The sequence below is a fragment of the Aethalodelphis obliquidens genome, unplaced genomic scaffold (genome assembly GCF_003676395.1).
Source record: "Aethalodelphis obliquidens isolate GAN/ISIS:26980383/991018 unplaced genomic scaffold, ASM367639v1 scaffold62, whole genome shotgun sequence".
NCBI lineage: Eukaryota > Metazoa > Chordata > Mammalia > Artiodactyla > Delphinidae > Aethalodelphis > Aethalodelphis obliquidens.
In genome coordinates, this window is record NW_020838006.1 from 5,658,969 (window position 1) to 5,676,494 (window position 17,526).

General features: G+C 37.1%; 1 protein-coding gene across 19 annotated transcripts in view; it reads right to left on the bottom strand.

Moving 5' to 3' along the window:
- Positions 1–428: 428 nt before the first annotated feature.
- The window catches only part of CLASP2 (cytoplasmic linker associated protein 2), a 177,246-nt gene continuing 160,148 nt past the window's right edge, over positions 429–17,526 (bottom strand). For 18 of the 19 annotated variants that reach the window (XM_027088246.1, XM_027088243.1, XM_027088245.1 and 15 more), the window contains 6 exons: positions 15,390–15,618; positions 8,805–8,998; positions 8,177–8,305; positions 5,817–6,023; positions 4,414–4,530; positions 429–2,144 (listed from right to left, as the gene is read on the bottom strand). In XM_027088246.1, the coding sequence (XP_026944047.1) occupies positions 2,058–2,144; positions 4,414–4,530; positions 5,817–6,023; positions 8,177–8,305; positions 8,805–8,998; positions 15,390–15,618 (963 nt within the window). In that variant the 3' untranslated portion in view covers positions 429–2,057. Of the gene's footprint in view, positions 2,145–4,413; positions 4,531–5,816; positions 6,024–8,176; positions 8,306–8,804; positions 8,999–13,058; positions 14,859–15,389; positions 15,619–17,526 lie in introns of those variants that run through there. The other variant, XM_027088249.1, reaches the window with a different exon arrangement.

Sequence of the window (17,526 nt, forward strand, 5' to 3'; positions counted from 1 at the left end):
CTGCCTTTAGATGCCAGGTGTTTGATCTAAGTTTTCAAGTAGAGTTATTATTCAGCTTAAGCCACTCTATTTAGTTGTCAACAGTAGTTAGAGCAGGACCTTAAAGAAGAGGTCAAAATTAGATCAATGTTTAGATCCAAAATGATTATAAAACATACTAAAGGTCGTGGAACATAAAGCATTACTGAGACGAGTTCAATGTTTAAAATACCTTTTCTTTTTAACGATAAGCTATAATATATACATGCATATAGAGCTATATACATTGGACTGTGGCTGCTACTCCTGACAGATCTTTTCTCCTTGGATGTACTTACAAATTCATGAGAATACCACGGAAACAGGACTTTCTAAACATTTTAAAAAACCTAGTTATGAGATAAGTGACTTGTCACACAGTGAGACGGAAAAACAACTGATATACATTGTTAATTTGTTCAAGTAATGTTATGTACAGTTTTATTGCCAGTATATGCACAACAGTAAGCATAGAACTATAAATACACAATGTAATTAACAGTAGAAAACAAAATTGTTACAGATAAAGGGGGGGATATAGAGAAACTATTTTCCTGCTGCTAGAACAAAAAGGAAGGAAGGTAAAAGCCTATCACAAATCATCCATTCAGAACTCTTGCCTTAAATTCTTTACATACATTTCTACATTTTTTTGATTAAACAAAGAAAGTACAGATAACTCTGTAACAAAAGCAAATTGCCTCCCTAATAGGTATTTGCCTTTCCAGTCAAATTCACTTTATGTTAGGATTTTTTAAAAAGTCAAGATGAGAAATCATTAGTATCCTGGTTCCAAATTACCAAATTTGCCTTCCACCAAAACTGGTAATTTTTGAAAGTTGGTTGCACATGAAAATAAGAGGTGTAGCAAAAGGTGATTAAAAAAATTTGTTAAAAAGTAACAGAAAATCACCCTTTTAATAGTTTTCCAAAAGACACTATAGGCAGCAGCTCAGTTAAAAGTATTAGCCCTGAAGAGGTAGAGAATTTGAGCCCATTATACAAAGATAATAACCTTGGCACCATCTTCTCTCTCATCAGGATCAATGTTTTCAAGTAAGACAATTTCATGGTAAAAGGAAACCAGGTTCCACCATTTAAAGAAAAGGTGCTGTCGACTCCCATGTCTCAATAATTAGTTTGTTTATTAAATGAGAACAGAAGACGGTCAAGGACACACATGCACTTGATTTTTTTTTATGTTTCCATTATCAAGTTTATTCATAAGTGAATTTGATATTAATAAATAAAAAAAGCATCATTCACAACAAAGATAAACAAACCAAAAAACCCTGCAATGAAACCTTCTATTTCAATAAGTAACAGGAAAAACACAGGCTGATGATTTGGTACAGCTTTCTTAAGGGATCATAGAGGGGACATGGTTTTAAATAAAGATGGCAAGATCAACAACCAACAAAGGATATCAGCCTTACAGAACTGGCTGATTCTGTAACATTTCTTTGAGGTCTTAGTTTTAAACTACAGATCACCCCAAAGAAGTTGCAACTAATTAATGACGTGTATCACCATCACACCAACAGAGTCCAGCTGTAGTTCAGATTAGTCCTGCTTTATTTCACATCATTTCAATATTTCTAGCATAGGACATGATACGGAACAAAACTCAAAGTAGCAATAAAAATATTATTCTGCATTTGAATAAAGGCCAAAAAATGTTTTAGACTGTTAAACTTTTAAAGCTTTAAGCATTCCTGTTTAACCAGCATTTTAAAAAATGTATACAGTCATAACACTGGCAAAGGTTAATGGGAGGACAAAGAAGTAAAACATGTGAAATGATGAATTAGATTAAAAATTACTTTGTATTGACCAACTGATGTTAATACTGCTTCTTTTGAATTTGGAATAACTATCATAAAAGTTACATGCAGACAGAAAATACAAAACAAAACAAAAAACTAAAACTGGGAAACAATGGTAACTTCCAAAAGATGTATTTGAAAATTTCCTTTCATTGATGAGGGTGGTCTGTCTGTCCTTTCTTTGAGAGACCTGGTTCACTTCCATCAGCTTCACTAACTTTGTCCAGAAACATCAGTAGTGGGATCAGCTCCTCCAGAACCTGTTTGTGCGCGTTTGATGTAAAGATTCAGTAGCTTCATCTGCAGATTCAAGCCAAACACGTCATTTGAGAAAGCTGCTCTAAATTATTGTAAGATGCTCATTAAAAAAAATTATACATATGTGAGCTTCAAAAGATATTTTAGACTGAGGGGTTATTATAATGCCCCAGTTACTGTTGATAATTAAGAATTTCAAAAAAAAATTTTAAGTCTCAGTTTGTTCAGGACAGTATTCTAGCATGCCTTTTCAAAAAATGTTATAGTGATAACATACAAAACTTAGAAAAAGAAGTCACCATCAAGACAATAATGATAAACATTTGAGCAGTATGTGCTATACAATATACTGCCTTAAATTCTCTCTTTTTATCTTCACAACATTTTACAGATGAGGAAATCGAGATACAGGATGTGCCATCCCTGCCTAAGGTCACAGGGGTAGAGAGAAGTGGGCCAGGAGAGGCAACTAGGCACTTGGGCTCCAGCACCCAAGATCTCAGACAACTACGTCACTGCTCTCCTAACAAGAATGTTTTTGATTTCTCTGTGTCATTTTGCAGTCGTTATTGTATGAGATCATATTTTTATAGTTTGGAATCAAAGCACATCCAATTCTGTTTTCTACTTTTTTTTCACCTAATGTCATTCTCAGATATTTTTCCTACTTACTGTCTTCACATGCAACATTACTACTGGCTGCCTAGTATTCTGGTAAAGTGCTGAATTTTAATTCTTCTACAGACAACTCTGGATTATCAGGACCTAACTTAAATTTATGACAAAACTCAGGATACATTTTTCTCTGAAAACCACTTTGTTGTTCAAAGTTTGCTTTTTTAACATTGTCTTTGACCGAAGGGTTTTTAAACCTGGTGTCCACAAGATTCAGAGGCTCACTGAACGCCCCCCGCACCCATGAAACTATGCGTAAAATTTATCTGTATGCATTTATTTTTCTTGGGATGAGATTATAGCTAAAGCTCAAAGTGGTCTGTAACACAGAAAAGGTTAAGAACCACAGCTTTCTCTTTCTTTCTTTCTTTCAGCCACGCCACACAGCATGTGGAATCTGAGTTCCCTGACCAGGGATCAAACCTGTGCCCCCCTGCAGTGGAAGCACAGAGTGTTAACCACTGGACCTCCAGGAAGTCCCTAGAACCACTGCTTTAATCTATCTATAACTTGTATAGGTATTTATTGTAAGGTATACACCTGAGCTCTTTTTCTTTCTATGTATTTTTTCTTCCCTTTGCTACTTAAAAAATAAATTTGATTATAGTAATGACAACTGTTAGGATTTGGGGAAACTTTTTATATGAAGGTGAGTGTCTTGCCAGTTAACTGGTTCATAAACCATAATTCAACAATCATAGTTTATCCTCACCCCTTAGAACAAATTTCAAGGTTTTGATAGTATCAAAGAAATGAAGAAAGCAAGACTGATTTTGTGTTTTTTTGCATCTTAAGGACTAATTGGAAAATTTATTTTAACATAACAAATCAAAGTTAAACATTTATTGTGATCATGATAAGAACAGAAAGAGGAAAAACAAATACTTGATTATCATAGTTCATAAAGGAAAATTTTTTTAATGTTCAATTTTTCCATATTTGGGGACATATAAATCCATGGATATATAACTATTATTTATTCTTAATTAAACAGCCCTTGGGGGTAAGGATTTCGGTGTGGGAATGAGGAGAGTCAGTTGGTGATCAATAAATAACCAGAAGCTGTAGGCATTTTTTTCACAGCAGTCTACCAACCACCCTACCAAACCGCTGACCTCACCTGAGTAACAGATGTGAAAGTACAAACAGCTAAACTGCAAACGGTAAGAGGAATAAGTTGGATTCGCAAAGCTTAATTAAAATCCGAATAACAAATTTACTCTTTTTATTTAAATTAATTAATTAACTTTTGGCTGTGCTGGGTCCCCATTGCTGCGCGCAGGCCTCCTCTAGTTGCGGCGAAAAGGGGCCAGTCCTCGTTGTGGTTTGGGCTTGTCATTGCGGTGGCTTCTCTTGTTGTGGAGCATGGGCTCTAGGCACGCGGGCTTCAGTAGTTGTGGCTCGCGGTCTCTAGAGTGCAGGACCAGCAGTTGTGGCACACGGGCTTAGCTGCTCCACAGCATATGGGATCTTCCTGGACCAGGGCTCAAACCCACGTCCCCTGCATTGGCAGGCGGATTCTCAACCACTGCCCCACCAGGGAAGCCCCCAAATTTACTCTTTAACACACTCAAAGAACTAAATTTTGAAGAAGGACCCACAGCCACCATCTTTAGAACAGAGCAGCACTACTTACTTTACTGCCAGTGAGCTGACTGAGATGTGGTTTTAGTTCATCACCAATTACCGCATGAACAGCCACCAGGCAGAAGACACAAGCTTTCCGAACACTGCTCTCCGAATTATCATAACCCTGGGAAGAAAAGTCCTTGTTAGCACTCCTGCAGGATCTGAGGAAAGTACCATTCCAGAGACAGACGTGCAACTCAAAGAGGAGATCCCAAGTATGCTGAGGAGACAGAGCTTTCCTGACTGGACAAAGTTAATTTCTCACCTTTTCAGGCAGAGACGTGCCCTTCCCTCCTCCACCTCCCCTTCGGCATCCCCACTCCACTGTCAGACTTCCTTATCAGGTTCTTTCTTACTTAGCTTGGAAAGCTGCAATCCTCTGACTCTGGGGCTGCCCCTCTGCCAATCCACCCTGCCAAAGTCTCTGAATTAACCTTCCTAAAGCATTCAGCTGTAGTGAATTCAACAGCTCCTCACTATTGAATAAAACCTAAACTCCTTGGCCTGGCAGTCAAGGTACTCCTGTAATCCAGGCTGAATTAATCTTAACATCTGGCCCATCCCTACCATTACTCTAAGTTATTCATCCAACAAACATTTATTCAGTACCCACTGTATGTATGACACACACCTATTATGTATATTCTGTTCTTAGCACCAAAGCACAGGTAAGAAAGGAAAAGATTTGGATCTTATCTTCAAGGACCTCACAATTTAGTAGTATTCGGCTTAGAACAGTCACAAAGGTAATACTATAGAAGCACAAAGAAATGAATGATTAACGCTCTTCAGGAGGGATCTTAATATACATACTATGTAATATTAGTCATTAAAATTACATTATAGGATATTATTTATTGGATGGAAAAAGTTCACAATCTATGATTAAGTTAAGCAAAGCATGTTACAAAATATGATCCCATTTTTTAGAAGTATTTATATGTATGGGTTTGTATGCATAGAAAAAAACCACATTAAATGGTAAGTTACCATGCTAAATGGTAAGTTTTTTTTTTTTTTTTTTTTTTGTGGTACGCGGGCCTCTCACTGTTGTGGCCTCTCCGTTGCGGAGCACAGGCTCCGGACGCACAGGCTCAGCGGCCATGGCTCACGGGCCCAGCCGCTCCGCGGCATGTGGGATCTTCCCGGACCGGGGCACGAACCCGTGTCCCCTGCATCGGCAGGCGGACTCTCAACCACTGCGCCACCAGGGAAGCCCTAAATGGTAAGTTTTATGTTATGTATATTCTACCACACACACACACAGCTAATTACAGAAAGTCTTTGCTCCGAACACCTAAGACAGCAGGAAGGCTTGGTCATGCCACTAGTGTTGCCTGGCAAGTGCCTAAAATAACTGAGTCCCAAATGTATCACACATAGCTTATTCCTCCAAGCTTTGCTGCTTACCTGTATTAGGCCTGGCATAATCTCTGGCAAAAGCAGGTTAAGGGTTTCCTTGGAAACTCTCTCTATCACTTTTGTTTGCATTTTGATTGCAGCCAGATTAATTGGGTAATCTGCAGTTTGGATGATGGGACAAAGCACTTTGATGCACTGCTCCGGACTGATTGAAGTGGCCAACACTGACGCAGCTTCCTCAGCAGATCTCACCACCTAAAACAAAGAGGTCAACATTTAGCAGGGAAGTAATTTTGTAAAACGTATACTGTGGCCTGGATGTATACATTTCATGAAATAAGTCCTAGGACGTGATATCTGGGATTTTCTTTGAAAACACTAAACAAACAAACATAAAAGGTGAGGGTACAGATAAAACAGGTTTGATAACTGTTGAAGCTAGAAGATGGAAACATGGTGCTTTTTTACATCATTCTTCCTTCATTTGTGTTCTCTTAATGTTGGCTTGATTCAGTGATTAAAAGCAACTTTAACATGATATTGTGGTCTAGTTCTGCAGGGGAGTGGAGGCTCTGTCCACCTAGACTACACTGTGACTGGAGTCCTCTGCATCAGCCACGCTGAGACCCTGCTCATTGTTAGGACCCTCAACTCCAGGAGGGCTTGTGCCTTTTATCAAGTTATTAACAAAATAAAATAAAAATCATTTCATTAATATGTTATCAAGTTAACAGGCTATTTCCCCTACTGTTCATAATGATTTTCTTTCCTTCTATATTGGACTTGGGGAGGGTAAAACACTGGTTCTGCAATGAAGAGAAGAAACAGTTATCTATATTTTTATTGGAAGCTGTAATCTCTAAAGATGGTCTTGAAAACATGTAAAAATTATTGCTTTTGCTGCTACTTTGGTATTGTCTCATTTGTGTTCTCAATCTGTGAGAGGTACTTAGAAAGGTATAGTGGAAAATACACTGCAAGTCAGAAGACCTAGGGCTAATTTCAGCTCTAACAGCTTAAGAATGTCAATTTTATCTTTGGTAAAAACTGGTATGCTACAAGGCCTTATTTAGGTCAGAAGGTGGATAACTAAAGTACAAATATTACATAGCTTTTTTAAGCCTTCAGCAAGATGTTACACATGTACCACTACTAAACACCAAGTGGATTTTTTAAAAAATCGGATTAAAAATCCAGGTAGATTTAAAAGTTATGGCTCACTCTCCTGTAAGATTCACAGTCACAGCTTCTAAAAAGTGAATTACCCAGAGGGTTTCGATTTTTTCATATCCTCACCAACATTTCTTCATGTGTGTGAAGTGTGGTATTTCATTGTGTTTTTAGCTGCATTTCCCTAAAGACTAATGAGGGTGAGAATCCTTTTATGTGCTTATTGGCCATTTGTATATCTTCTTTGAAGAAATGTCAACTCAGATCCTTTGCTCGCTGAAAAACTGAGTTATTTACCTTTTCATTGTTGAGTTATGAGAGTTCTTTATATATTATGGTGGTTAGTCCCTTATCAGACATGATTTGCAAAAATTTTCTCCTATGTTATGGGTTGTCTTTTCACTTTCCTGAGAGCATCCTTTGAAGCACAAGAGTTTTTAATTTTGATAAAGTTCAATTTACTCTTTTTTTCCTTGTTGATTATTTCTGCTTTTGGTATTGTATCTAAGAAACTATTGCCTAACCCAAGGTAACAAAGATTCACACCTATGCTTTCTTCTGAGAGTTTTACAGTTTTAAATCTTATACTTAACTTTAATCTATTTTGTCTCACTGCTGTTTTAACTTTCTTTTTTTGACTTGTCTTTTGCTTATGTATTGCTCTGATGCTTTCTCTTAGAGTTGCAGTCCCTATTTGAAACTTGCTTTTCTAATTATTTTAATGAAAGTCCTTATGATTATCTCATCTCACTGATTATCTCATCAGTGTCATTGGTCATGATGGGGATATCCTGACTATAATGTAACAAGACAGGTTTACAGGACTCTTTCAGGAAAGCTGTACTCATTGTTTTTCTGAGTAAACTTTTAACAGACATCTAGCTCCTATAGGCAATTTACCACTTTAAAATAACAATGATTCTTATCTTCATTAGTTATTTAAAAAAAACAAATTCTTATTGGTAAATGGAAAGTGAAGTTAAGATTGGTGAACTCTAAATGGAAATCTAAAAGTGAATTATAGGAGAAAATGAAATCATATAAATTATATCCTAGAGCTCACCTATTTTAGGTAAAAGGCCATGGTATCAATATAATTAGTTAAACAGAAAAGATTATATGTTTGCTTCTCAATCAGATACTACCTTGAACATTAAGAAAATGCTTGCTAAGAGTACGTTCAAACAACGTTTGTATGTTTCATGCAATAATATCAGAAGTACTGTCAGGTCACTTACCTCCTTATGAGGATCTTTATGTGCTTCCAGTGTTTTCATGACAGTCAGTTCTGCATAGTTTTTAAATCTTGCTGGTTGATGCCTTAGGATTTCTCTTAAAACCTTTAATGCCAAAGCCCTGATTGTAGGCTAAGAAGAAATATTTTAATGTATTTAATATTTTGGGTTGTAGACGATCTTTATATTTTCCATTTCTGTAACTTAAGGGTCTTAATATGGGTTGGGGGAATTGTAGACAACTGCATAAAATATGCGGTATATTACACAATTAAGTTTTCACATCTCTAGTTGAAAACTAATACTTCTTAAAGAAACCAAGAACCACTACATTCTATTAAAAAGGAAGTTTTACTTTTGAACAACTAATTCAAATATGCAAAAAAAAGTACTCTCCTATAAAAATTTTGTCAGCAACCTTTCATTTTCCCTGTTGTCAACTGTTGAAAATCACTGAGCTGCTTGGTTGGGAAGAAAAAGTACTTTACAGTGAAAATTTCAGGCAGAAAGAAGCAGCAGAAAAGACTCATTTTCCCAATTTCCAAATCTGTGTAGCACTTGATTAATAGGCAATGACAGGCAATCCAAGACAGGAAAAACAGGCTATTGCTTACATATTCTGCCGTTTTACCTCTTTATCCCCAAGGGTTTCAAGCAATAAAAGTAATATTGTTTTGAAGTGTTCATCCCAAACACTGAAAGATTCTTCCTGTGTCAGTTTCATGAGTTCATAGAGGGCGATTTTTCTTTCTTCTACACGTTCATTATGGTTAGACAACTCCTTCAATAACTCTGCAACCAGGTCAGAATGGTCTAGGGAAAGATCTGTCATAAGGACATGATGTTAATTCTGTAACTTTATAGGTCAACTTTCACAAGTATGGGGATGACAACGTTATAACATCATGAACACAAACAGAAAGTTGCTTGTAAAAAAAACCCCCAAAACAAAGAAAAATGACCAAGTAATATTCTTTTCCATTTGTCATCCCCAAAACCTCAATGCTAGTTTAAAACCATTTATAATAAAAATTCACAGGAGAATTGTATAATGAATCCCCATGTGCCCATCACCCAGATTTAAAAATTATTAAGATTTTACCATTCTTACATCATCTTTGTACCCTCCCCCAACTTTTTTTCTGAAAAATTTTTAGCAAATCCCAAATGTATCATTTCATCCTTACACACTTCAGCATGCACTTCTATGTTGTCATGCTAGGAGGCTCACAGTGTCTGGGTACTCAATTTTCAGCGATACTAATAAATGATCACTGGATTTAACTGGTAATAACTTGATCCCACCGTTGTAAAGTTCCCCTTCAACCTTTTAACTAATGATTTCACCCACTGATGTTGGTAAATCAATTATTTTATTAGGAGTTAAAAATGGGTTGGAATTCTTCTTTGAGAGTGAGTTTATCAACTAGAGCTATTTTGATTGCCCTGAAATGCAGTTTGATAGAAAAGGCAGAATACCTAATATATTTCCCTTTAAATTTCTAAGTCAAGAGTTGGGCCCAGTGGTTATCAAGGAGTTTTCATTTGTTTTTGCTTTCTTTTTTTAAAGTATAATTATGAACTCATGAATTTTATGAATGTTAAAGGACACATTGTTTATTTTTCGAAGTCATCAGATAATGCTTTGAGAAATCTTTGTAGGAAAGACAGTTAAATCCAAAAGCTCACATTAGAACATTAGAAAATACCAGAGTTCTTCCTAAATTCTTTTGATGATAAAATACATGATCAATTCAGGTTTGAGGGACTTGGGCAGGCATTTGCTTGAGCTTGTGCCGGCATTTGCTTGAGCTTGTGCCATAGATTCTTTTCCCTTCTAACTCATTCTCTGGAATAAAATAATCACAGAACATGGTGCCTGAGACTAGAAGGTACACCTGGGGTCACTCCCTCTGCCAAGTCTCCAGGAAAGACAGCTAACACTGTGGAGCTGTGTTCTCCGTGGCTTCACTTGGCATGAGTATGCTGGCCTTTTGGAGAGGGTTGCTGCCTACAAAAGGAAATGCTCAAGAGGAAAGAGCACTTTTCCCAAAAATGAACTTTGAGGTTGTAGTTTGCCAGATGGTTCACAACTGGTCCATAAAAACAGAAGCTACTGTGCCTCATCCTGCCAGCTGGTTAGCCACTGACCTAGAGATACCAATGGCCTGACATTATAGGTCTCAGGGAACCCACAACTACAAGTAGGGAAAGAAAAGTTATATTTCACTTAAGAGGATTCAGAAAACTGAGGAAAGGAAATCAAGCTGAACTACTAGAACAGATGACTTCTACTGGAACAAAACTAACAGATGATAGGGAAGGGAAATTGAACCAAAATGTAATGATAATATTCACTGCCTATAAAAAGGAAGTTTGTTAGGACAACTTTTGTGGAACTATAATAAGAGCATGAAGAACTTCTGGTCCCCAAACACTCATACACAAAGCACAAAATGTGATTACTGAATTTAAAAACTTGAGATAATCTGGAAAGAATGATCACTGAGGAGAACTAAATTAGGGTTTTGGAAGATCAGGAAGAACCTCTGCAAAATGCAGAGCAAAACCATGAAAAATGAGAAATTTGAGTTCAAAGATCTTAACTTGGAGAATAAAAACTGTCTTATAATAATTTCATTTGTATAGACCAACATTAGAACAATATTGCTGGCTTAACAAGAACTACTGCAGCAGGATCAATACATCTCTATAAACCACTCAAAAATCACTCCTGTGAAGTTACATTATCAGACTTTCAAAGATGTCATAAAATCATTCTGATAAGAGTATATTTTATTTCAGCTGAATCAAGGGAAATCTCAAGAAAATGCTTTGTTTCAAAGGAACTCAGTTCTCCTCTTCATGAATATAGGCTTTGTAATTACTCTAGAAGATAATTAGAAATGACTTGTCATATAATGGTCTGGACAGATGACTGACAGGAAAATAACTTCTGCCAAAGAAAGCACATAAATTATTTGTTAAAAACTGAACTATTTATGTCATACAAACGAGATAAACCTAACGTACTGAATTAATTAAGATAAAGTATAATCAACTATATTTCCTCTTCTGACACATAGAAGCGTTGTTGTTCTGTGAAAAGAACACAGGCTCTGGAGTCTCACCAAGCCTCTGCCCCATAGCCTTTGTGTGATAGGAGCACACTCTCAATTATTGTGGAGGCTGGGTTTTCTCATCAGTAAAATGGGAAAATAGCACGCACTTCCTAGGGTCATGGTGAGGACCTGGGCCTGAAATATGAGTCTCCCTTGAATAACAGTATCACCCTCACTAGAGGTAGTACATATTCTGGAATATTATAGTCCCTGGTAAACTTTACAAAGGTCATAATTAGAACTGGCCATTAGTGGGTTTGACTTGTTAGTTTTGATAAATGTATCACTAATGTGTGTATCTGTCTGTAATATGTACAGACACATCTGAGTAAGAGAGATACTTAATAAGTCTCAGAATTTTAAAACAAATTCCTACTTGAACAAAATAATTATCTCCTGCCAAAAGTTTTATATTTTAAAAACAAAATAAGGAGAAATTTTACTTGGGGGCAGGGCATAAAAGAAAAATTAAAACAGCAAAATGGAGGTCAATATGTTAAAAAAGATAATGTCAGCAATGTTTACAATAAAATAATGTCAAATAAGGTCTTCCCCACCTCAAACTTAAAAAAGAAAATAGACAGTAAATGAAAACAATTGCTATATGAAGCTTGGAACAACTACTATTTTGGTGTAACTGAAGGCTTATCTATCTTCAAATGTTTCAGAAGTCAATCAAGTATTATGCTGTGAAGAAATAACGTTCTCAAGTTCAAAAATATTCTACCCAGTTAGGTTTCAGTTATATAATTTCCAAAGATATTTTCCTTTAACAAATGAGAAATATATGATTCTTAGTAAAGCAGAAGAGAATTAGACAATAAGGGGGTGACCTTGCTAAGTTGTCATAATTTTGGCTTTGTGGTACTTGTGATATATCAAGCCTCAACATGAGAAACTGGTAAAAACACAATTCCTCAATCTCATAAAATGAAGATATTTTTCCATTTATCAAAATTACAGGCCTGGGGACAGATTCCCAGGCAGAGTATGGAGGGTTTCCACATGTGAGAGTGGGAAAGATAGGGTTTCAAGAGCTCAGCTAGAACAAGAAGTGAGTCCACATGTAGTGGCAACCAGGTGTGATGTGTCAGAGCCCAAGCAGAATGGCATTGAGGCCAAGGAAGTTGAGGGTGGAATGGTAGAGCCCAGCAGGGTGGGAAGTGCATCCGCGCAGGTGAGGAGGTGGTGGCAGAGATGGAGAACTGGCTGCACACAGGAGGATTGATCAAATAAGTAAGTATATTCAAGATAACGGAAGTCAGGTTTCTCACAGGGGGTTATTAATATGGAAAGGGAGAAACTAAAATTAACCTTATGGTGCTAGACTAGAATTGGAGTTACTGGTATAAACACATAGCTTTTGACAGATACAGCAATAGATATAAATCAGCGTGCACGTGTGTATACACACGTACGTGCATACACACACACACTCCTTAGCTCTAGTCACTTAAGAGGTCTGGGGAGTAGTGATGTCCCACCAGCATTGAGTACACCTAGTGCCCAGACTTTAGTCTTTAAAGACCATTTTCTGTTAAAAGAAACCAAGGATCGATCCTTGGAGAAATGGTTGATCCCAGGACTGAAGCAAGGACGGTATAAGATTTTGCTGTGTCAGAATGTAAGAATGGGGACATGTTAAAAGGACACAAAAGCCAGCTTGAATGGGATCTTGATGGTCAAATTAAGGACAATTTGAGCATCAAAATAAATAAAAACAGTTAATCATTATAGCCCATTGAATACAACAGGAAACTATGTGTCTGTACAGTTATAAATATTTATTTTTTTAAAATAAATAAAATTTAAGTTTAATGAGGAACAGGATATTTACAGTTTTAAAGTACCTCTCCACAAAACACTTATTAATTACAAAATGAGTAACTTCATAGTGGAGAAGCCTGTTAGCAGCACCATAATCAAGTGATCAAAATTACATCACCAATCTTGGGGCAAAGGGAAATCATGTGTTAGTTGAAAGATGCACTGACACTTCTGTGATACTGATGCCAAGAGTACAAAATCTGAATCCAATCATCAGAAACATCAGACAAACCTAAATTGAGGGAAATGCTACAAAATAACTGGCCTTTAACCATCAAAAGTGCCATGGTCATGAAAGCCAAGAAAAGACTGAACACTGAAGGAGACGTGATGATTAAATGCAACAGACATTCTGAACTGGATACTCCACTATAAGATATTATCGGGACAAGTGGAAAAACTCTAAGGATGGATAGTTATTAATGTAGCACTGATAATTCCCTGACTTTGATGAATATATTGTAATTATGCAGGAGACTGTCTTTGTTTATAGAAAGTATGTCCTAAAGTATTTGAAGTGATGGAGCGTCAGTTTGGCAACTTACTCTCAGATTGTTCAAGAAAAAGTTCCTTCTACTGTACTCCCAACTTTTAAGCTTTTGACTATTTTGAAATAATACTTAAAAAAAAACCCTACATATATATATATATATATATATATATATATATATATATATATACCTATATAGTGCATATATATGTGAGATATACATATATATAGCGGAGCCGAAGCAAGAAATGTCAGTTGTGACCTCTGTGCATAAATACTTTAAAACCAATTTAAATTAAGCTGCTAAAGCTAGGTCTCAATCACCAGGCTGTTGCTACTATGCAGGGTTCCAAGGGCACTTTGCTGCTAGGTCCAATTCATACACTTCTGTTATGCTGCTATCATGACTAAACCTCAACAGCATAGTCAACTACTTATGATAGATTAAAATACACCAAAGTGCATAATTGTGGCGATTTTATAGATTCTTATGTAATTTAGACAGTTTGGTATGTTGTCATAATTTTGCCTTTGTGATATATGTGATATATTAAGTCTCTTAACATGACATGTTGGCCAAAATATGATTCATTGACCTCATTAGTGATCAAAGAAATTCAGAAGTGAAGATATTTTTCTATTCATCAAAATTAGAAAAATTAAAAAATAATCTGATATCTAATTTCTCAGTCTTCCTAACAATTAAGGAAATGCTCATTAGGATGACTTATTTTATATCCATCACAATGACAAAAAATAAAAACACTTAAACATTCTGGGTTGGTGAGGAAATCAGTACTACTTAAACTGGCCAAGTGTTTTGAGTTGGTAATTGGTAGTAACTCTCAAAACAAACTTACAGATATCCCTTAATTGGGCAATTCTACCCCTAGAAATCTCTTAGAATTACCTGTATGTGTACATAAATTTTATGCAGAAATATGTTCACTGACAGCAACACTGAGGGAATAAAGGGAAAATCAGAAATTACCTAAGTATGAAATCATGAGAGTGTTGAGGGGGAGACTTTCAAGTTTATTTACATAAAGTTATATATTACTATACATTACTTAAGAAAAGAATTAATGGATCATGTAATTTGTAGAGGAAAAGAATGTAACTCCTTACTATTAAAAATAAGTAAAACATTTACAGTGTTCTGTACTTTATAGTCAGTTCTTATACACCTTATCCAAACCTTACTGCATACTGTGATCAGAAGGGCAGGTAACATAGCATCTCCAACCTAGGGACAAGTGAGATTCAGGAAGGTCAACCAACTTCCCAGGTGATGCAGCATAGTGTCAGAGCTCAGACCTAAGCCAACTCCAAATCTTAATGGTAGCTTTTCCCATATTTGGTTCTTGAATGTATCTTATTAAAGAGTTTATGACTTCACACTCAAAAGGCTATTGTAAAGAATGGTATCCTTTCAGAGGGTTCTGTCATTCTGGTATAAAAATTAATAACTAAATGAAATGTGTCTAGAGATAGACTAAATTTATAAGCTACAACTGGTTTCAGTTGTTTCTGGGAGGTCACTGAGGTTTTCTTGATTTCAAGGATGATATTAGGATGATTAATCTGTCTCTTATTCAGGGTCAGAAAACCACCAAACCACTAGAAATGAGCTCCTAGAAGATGGGAGAGAACGTTCCCACCCCCAAAGATCCTTACTTTTTAGGGAGTTACAATAAAAGAGCATGCATATTTCATTTGCTTCGTTGATTATCAGTCCTCCAAAACACAGACAGTAGCAGCAGGACCCAGGACATACCATCAGGAAACTGGTCAGCATCATCATCAAACATGGCTTCCTTGAGGGCAGACTTATTGAAGGGACTGATGCTATCTGAGTAGTTATACGGATTATAGTCTCGAGAGCGTGGAGAGGAGTGAGCAGGCATCGAATGGAGCAATGAAGTTTTATTATCAAGGGCTGTTTGGCTTGAGTCAGTAGCATCACCTCCTGCTCTTGGGTCAGACATCCCAGGACCGCCACATGTCTATTAATGGGAAGGGGAAGGCAGAGCAAATTAACTCCTTTTTAAATCTCTTTAAATTCTAAAAAGATATTTCCCTACTGCTTCAAAGGCTATTTTAAAAAGGTAACAATAACCAGCCAAAAAAAAAAATTAAGTAATGGAAATCAACATGATGAGTTAAAACTTACATGCAAAAAGTCACAGTTTTTTATAGAGAGATGTAAAGAAACCACAGCCATAAGGGCAAATAAGAACTGTAAAAGAATGCTGTCTCTCCTCCTAGAGAATGGACTTGAGGACAGGGGAGGGGGGAAGCGTAAGCTGGGACAAAGTGAGAGAGTGGTAGTGTATATATGGACATATATACACTACCAAATGTAAGACAGATAGCTAGTGGGAAGCAGTCACATAGCACAGGGAGATCAGCTTGGTGCTTTGTGACCAGCTAGAGGGGTGGGATAGGGAAGATGGGAGGGAGGGAGACGCAAGTGGGAAGAGATATGGGGATATATGTATATGTATAACTGATTCACTTTGTTATAAGGCAGAAACTAACACACCATTGTAAAGCAATTATACTCCAATAAAAATGTTAAAAAAAAAAAAGAATCCTGTCTCTAATGATTCCTATAGTTTCCTTGCCAGTGGCTTGATCAAGCAATATATACAATGTGACTAGCAACAGTTTCTCTATGGCAGTTAAAGATACAAAAGGACTTTCATTAGCAACACTTTCATTAGCAACACAGAACTAAAAGCTTAAGGTTGTAAATTATACAATGACAGTGTGTCCAACAGAGTATAAAAAAAACAAATTAAAAAAAGGCCTACTTAAGAAAAAATAAAAACGTCCCAAAAGGACTGCATAACTTTTGGAAGGATGCCTGATGGAGTTCGGGCACATTAACATACTTATCAAAATATCAATTGTGATCATCAATATCACCATTACCACCATCTACTGAGCAACTCTGTGCCAAGTCGTTAGCTAGGTGCTTCACAAATATCCTTTAAATATTTGCTGTGCGTCTTTTCCATGTTAGGTATTATTCTTGGCACTGGGGATATATTCTTGAACAAACGAGAGAATGCTGTCTATTCTCATGAAGTTTACATTCTAGTGGAAGGACAGAGACATTAAGAAAACATAATGAATAAGTAAAGTATGTGGTACAGTAGGAGTAATTAGGGTATGGGAGGCAGTACAGTATTAAAGGGATCATGAGTGCCGAGGTGGGAGAGAGGAGGCTGAAGATTAAATAGGGTGGTCACTGAGAAGCTACTGGAGCAAAGACTTGGAGGAAGTGAGGAAACTGGCCATGGCTATCTGCAGGAAGAATGTTTAAGGCAGAGGGAAGAGCCAAGACAAAGGCCCCGAGGCAAAAGCATGCCCAGCGCAGTGGTTAAGAATCTGCCTGCCACTGCAGGGGACACGGGTTCGATCCCTGGTCTGGGAAGATACCACATGCTGCAGAGCAACTAAGCCCATGTGCCACAACTACTGAGCCTGCGAGCACAACTACTGAGCCCGCACACCACAACTACTGAAGCCCACGAGCTCTAGGGCCCACGTGCTGCAACTACTGAAGCCTGCATGCTGCAACTACTGAAGCCCACACGCCTAGAGCCTGTGCTCCACAAGAGAAGCCACTGCAGTGAGAAGCCGGTGCACCACACCAAGAGTAGTCCCTGCTCGCCACAACTAGAGAAAGCCCGTATGCAGCAACAAAGACCCAACAGAGCAAAAAAAAAACCCATGCCCAGTAAGTTGAAGGAACAGCAAGGAAGCATGTAGCTAAAGCAGAGGAGAGTAGTAGGAGATGAAGCCAGAGAGGTAAAAAGGGAAAAAAGTCTACTGTATAGACTGTGGCTTATATTTTGAAGATGGAGTCAACAGATTTCCTGCAGGACCGAGAAGCGAGGATGAGA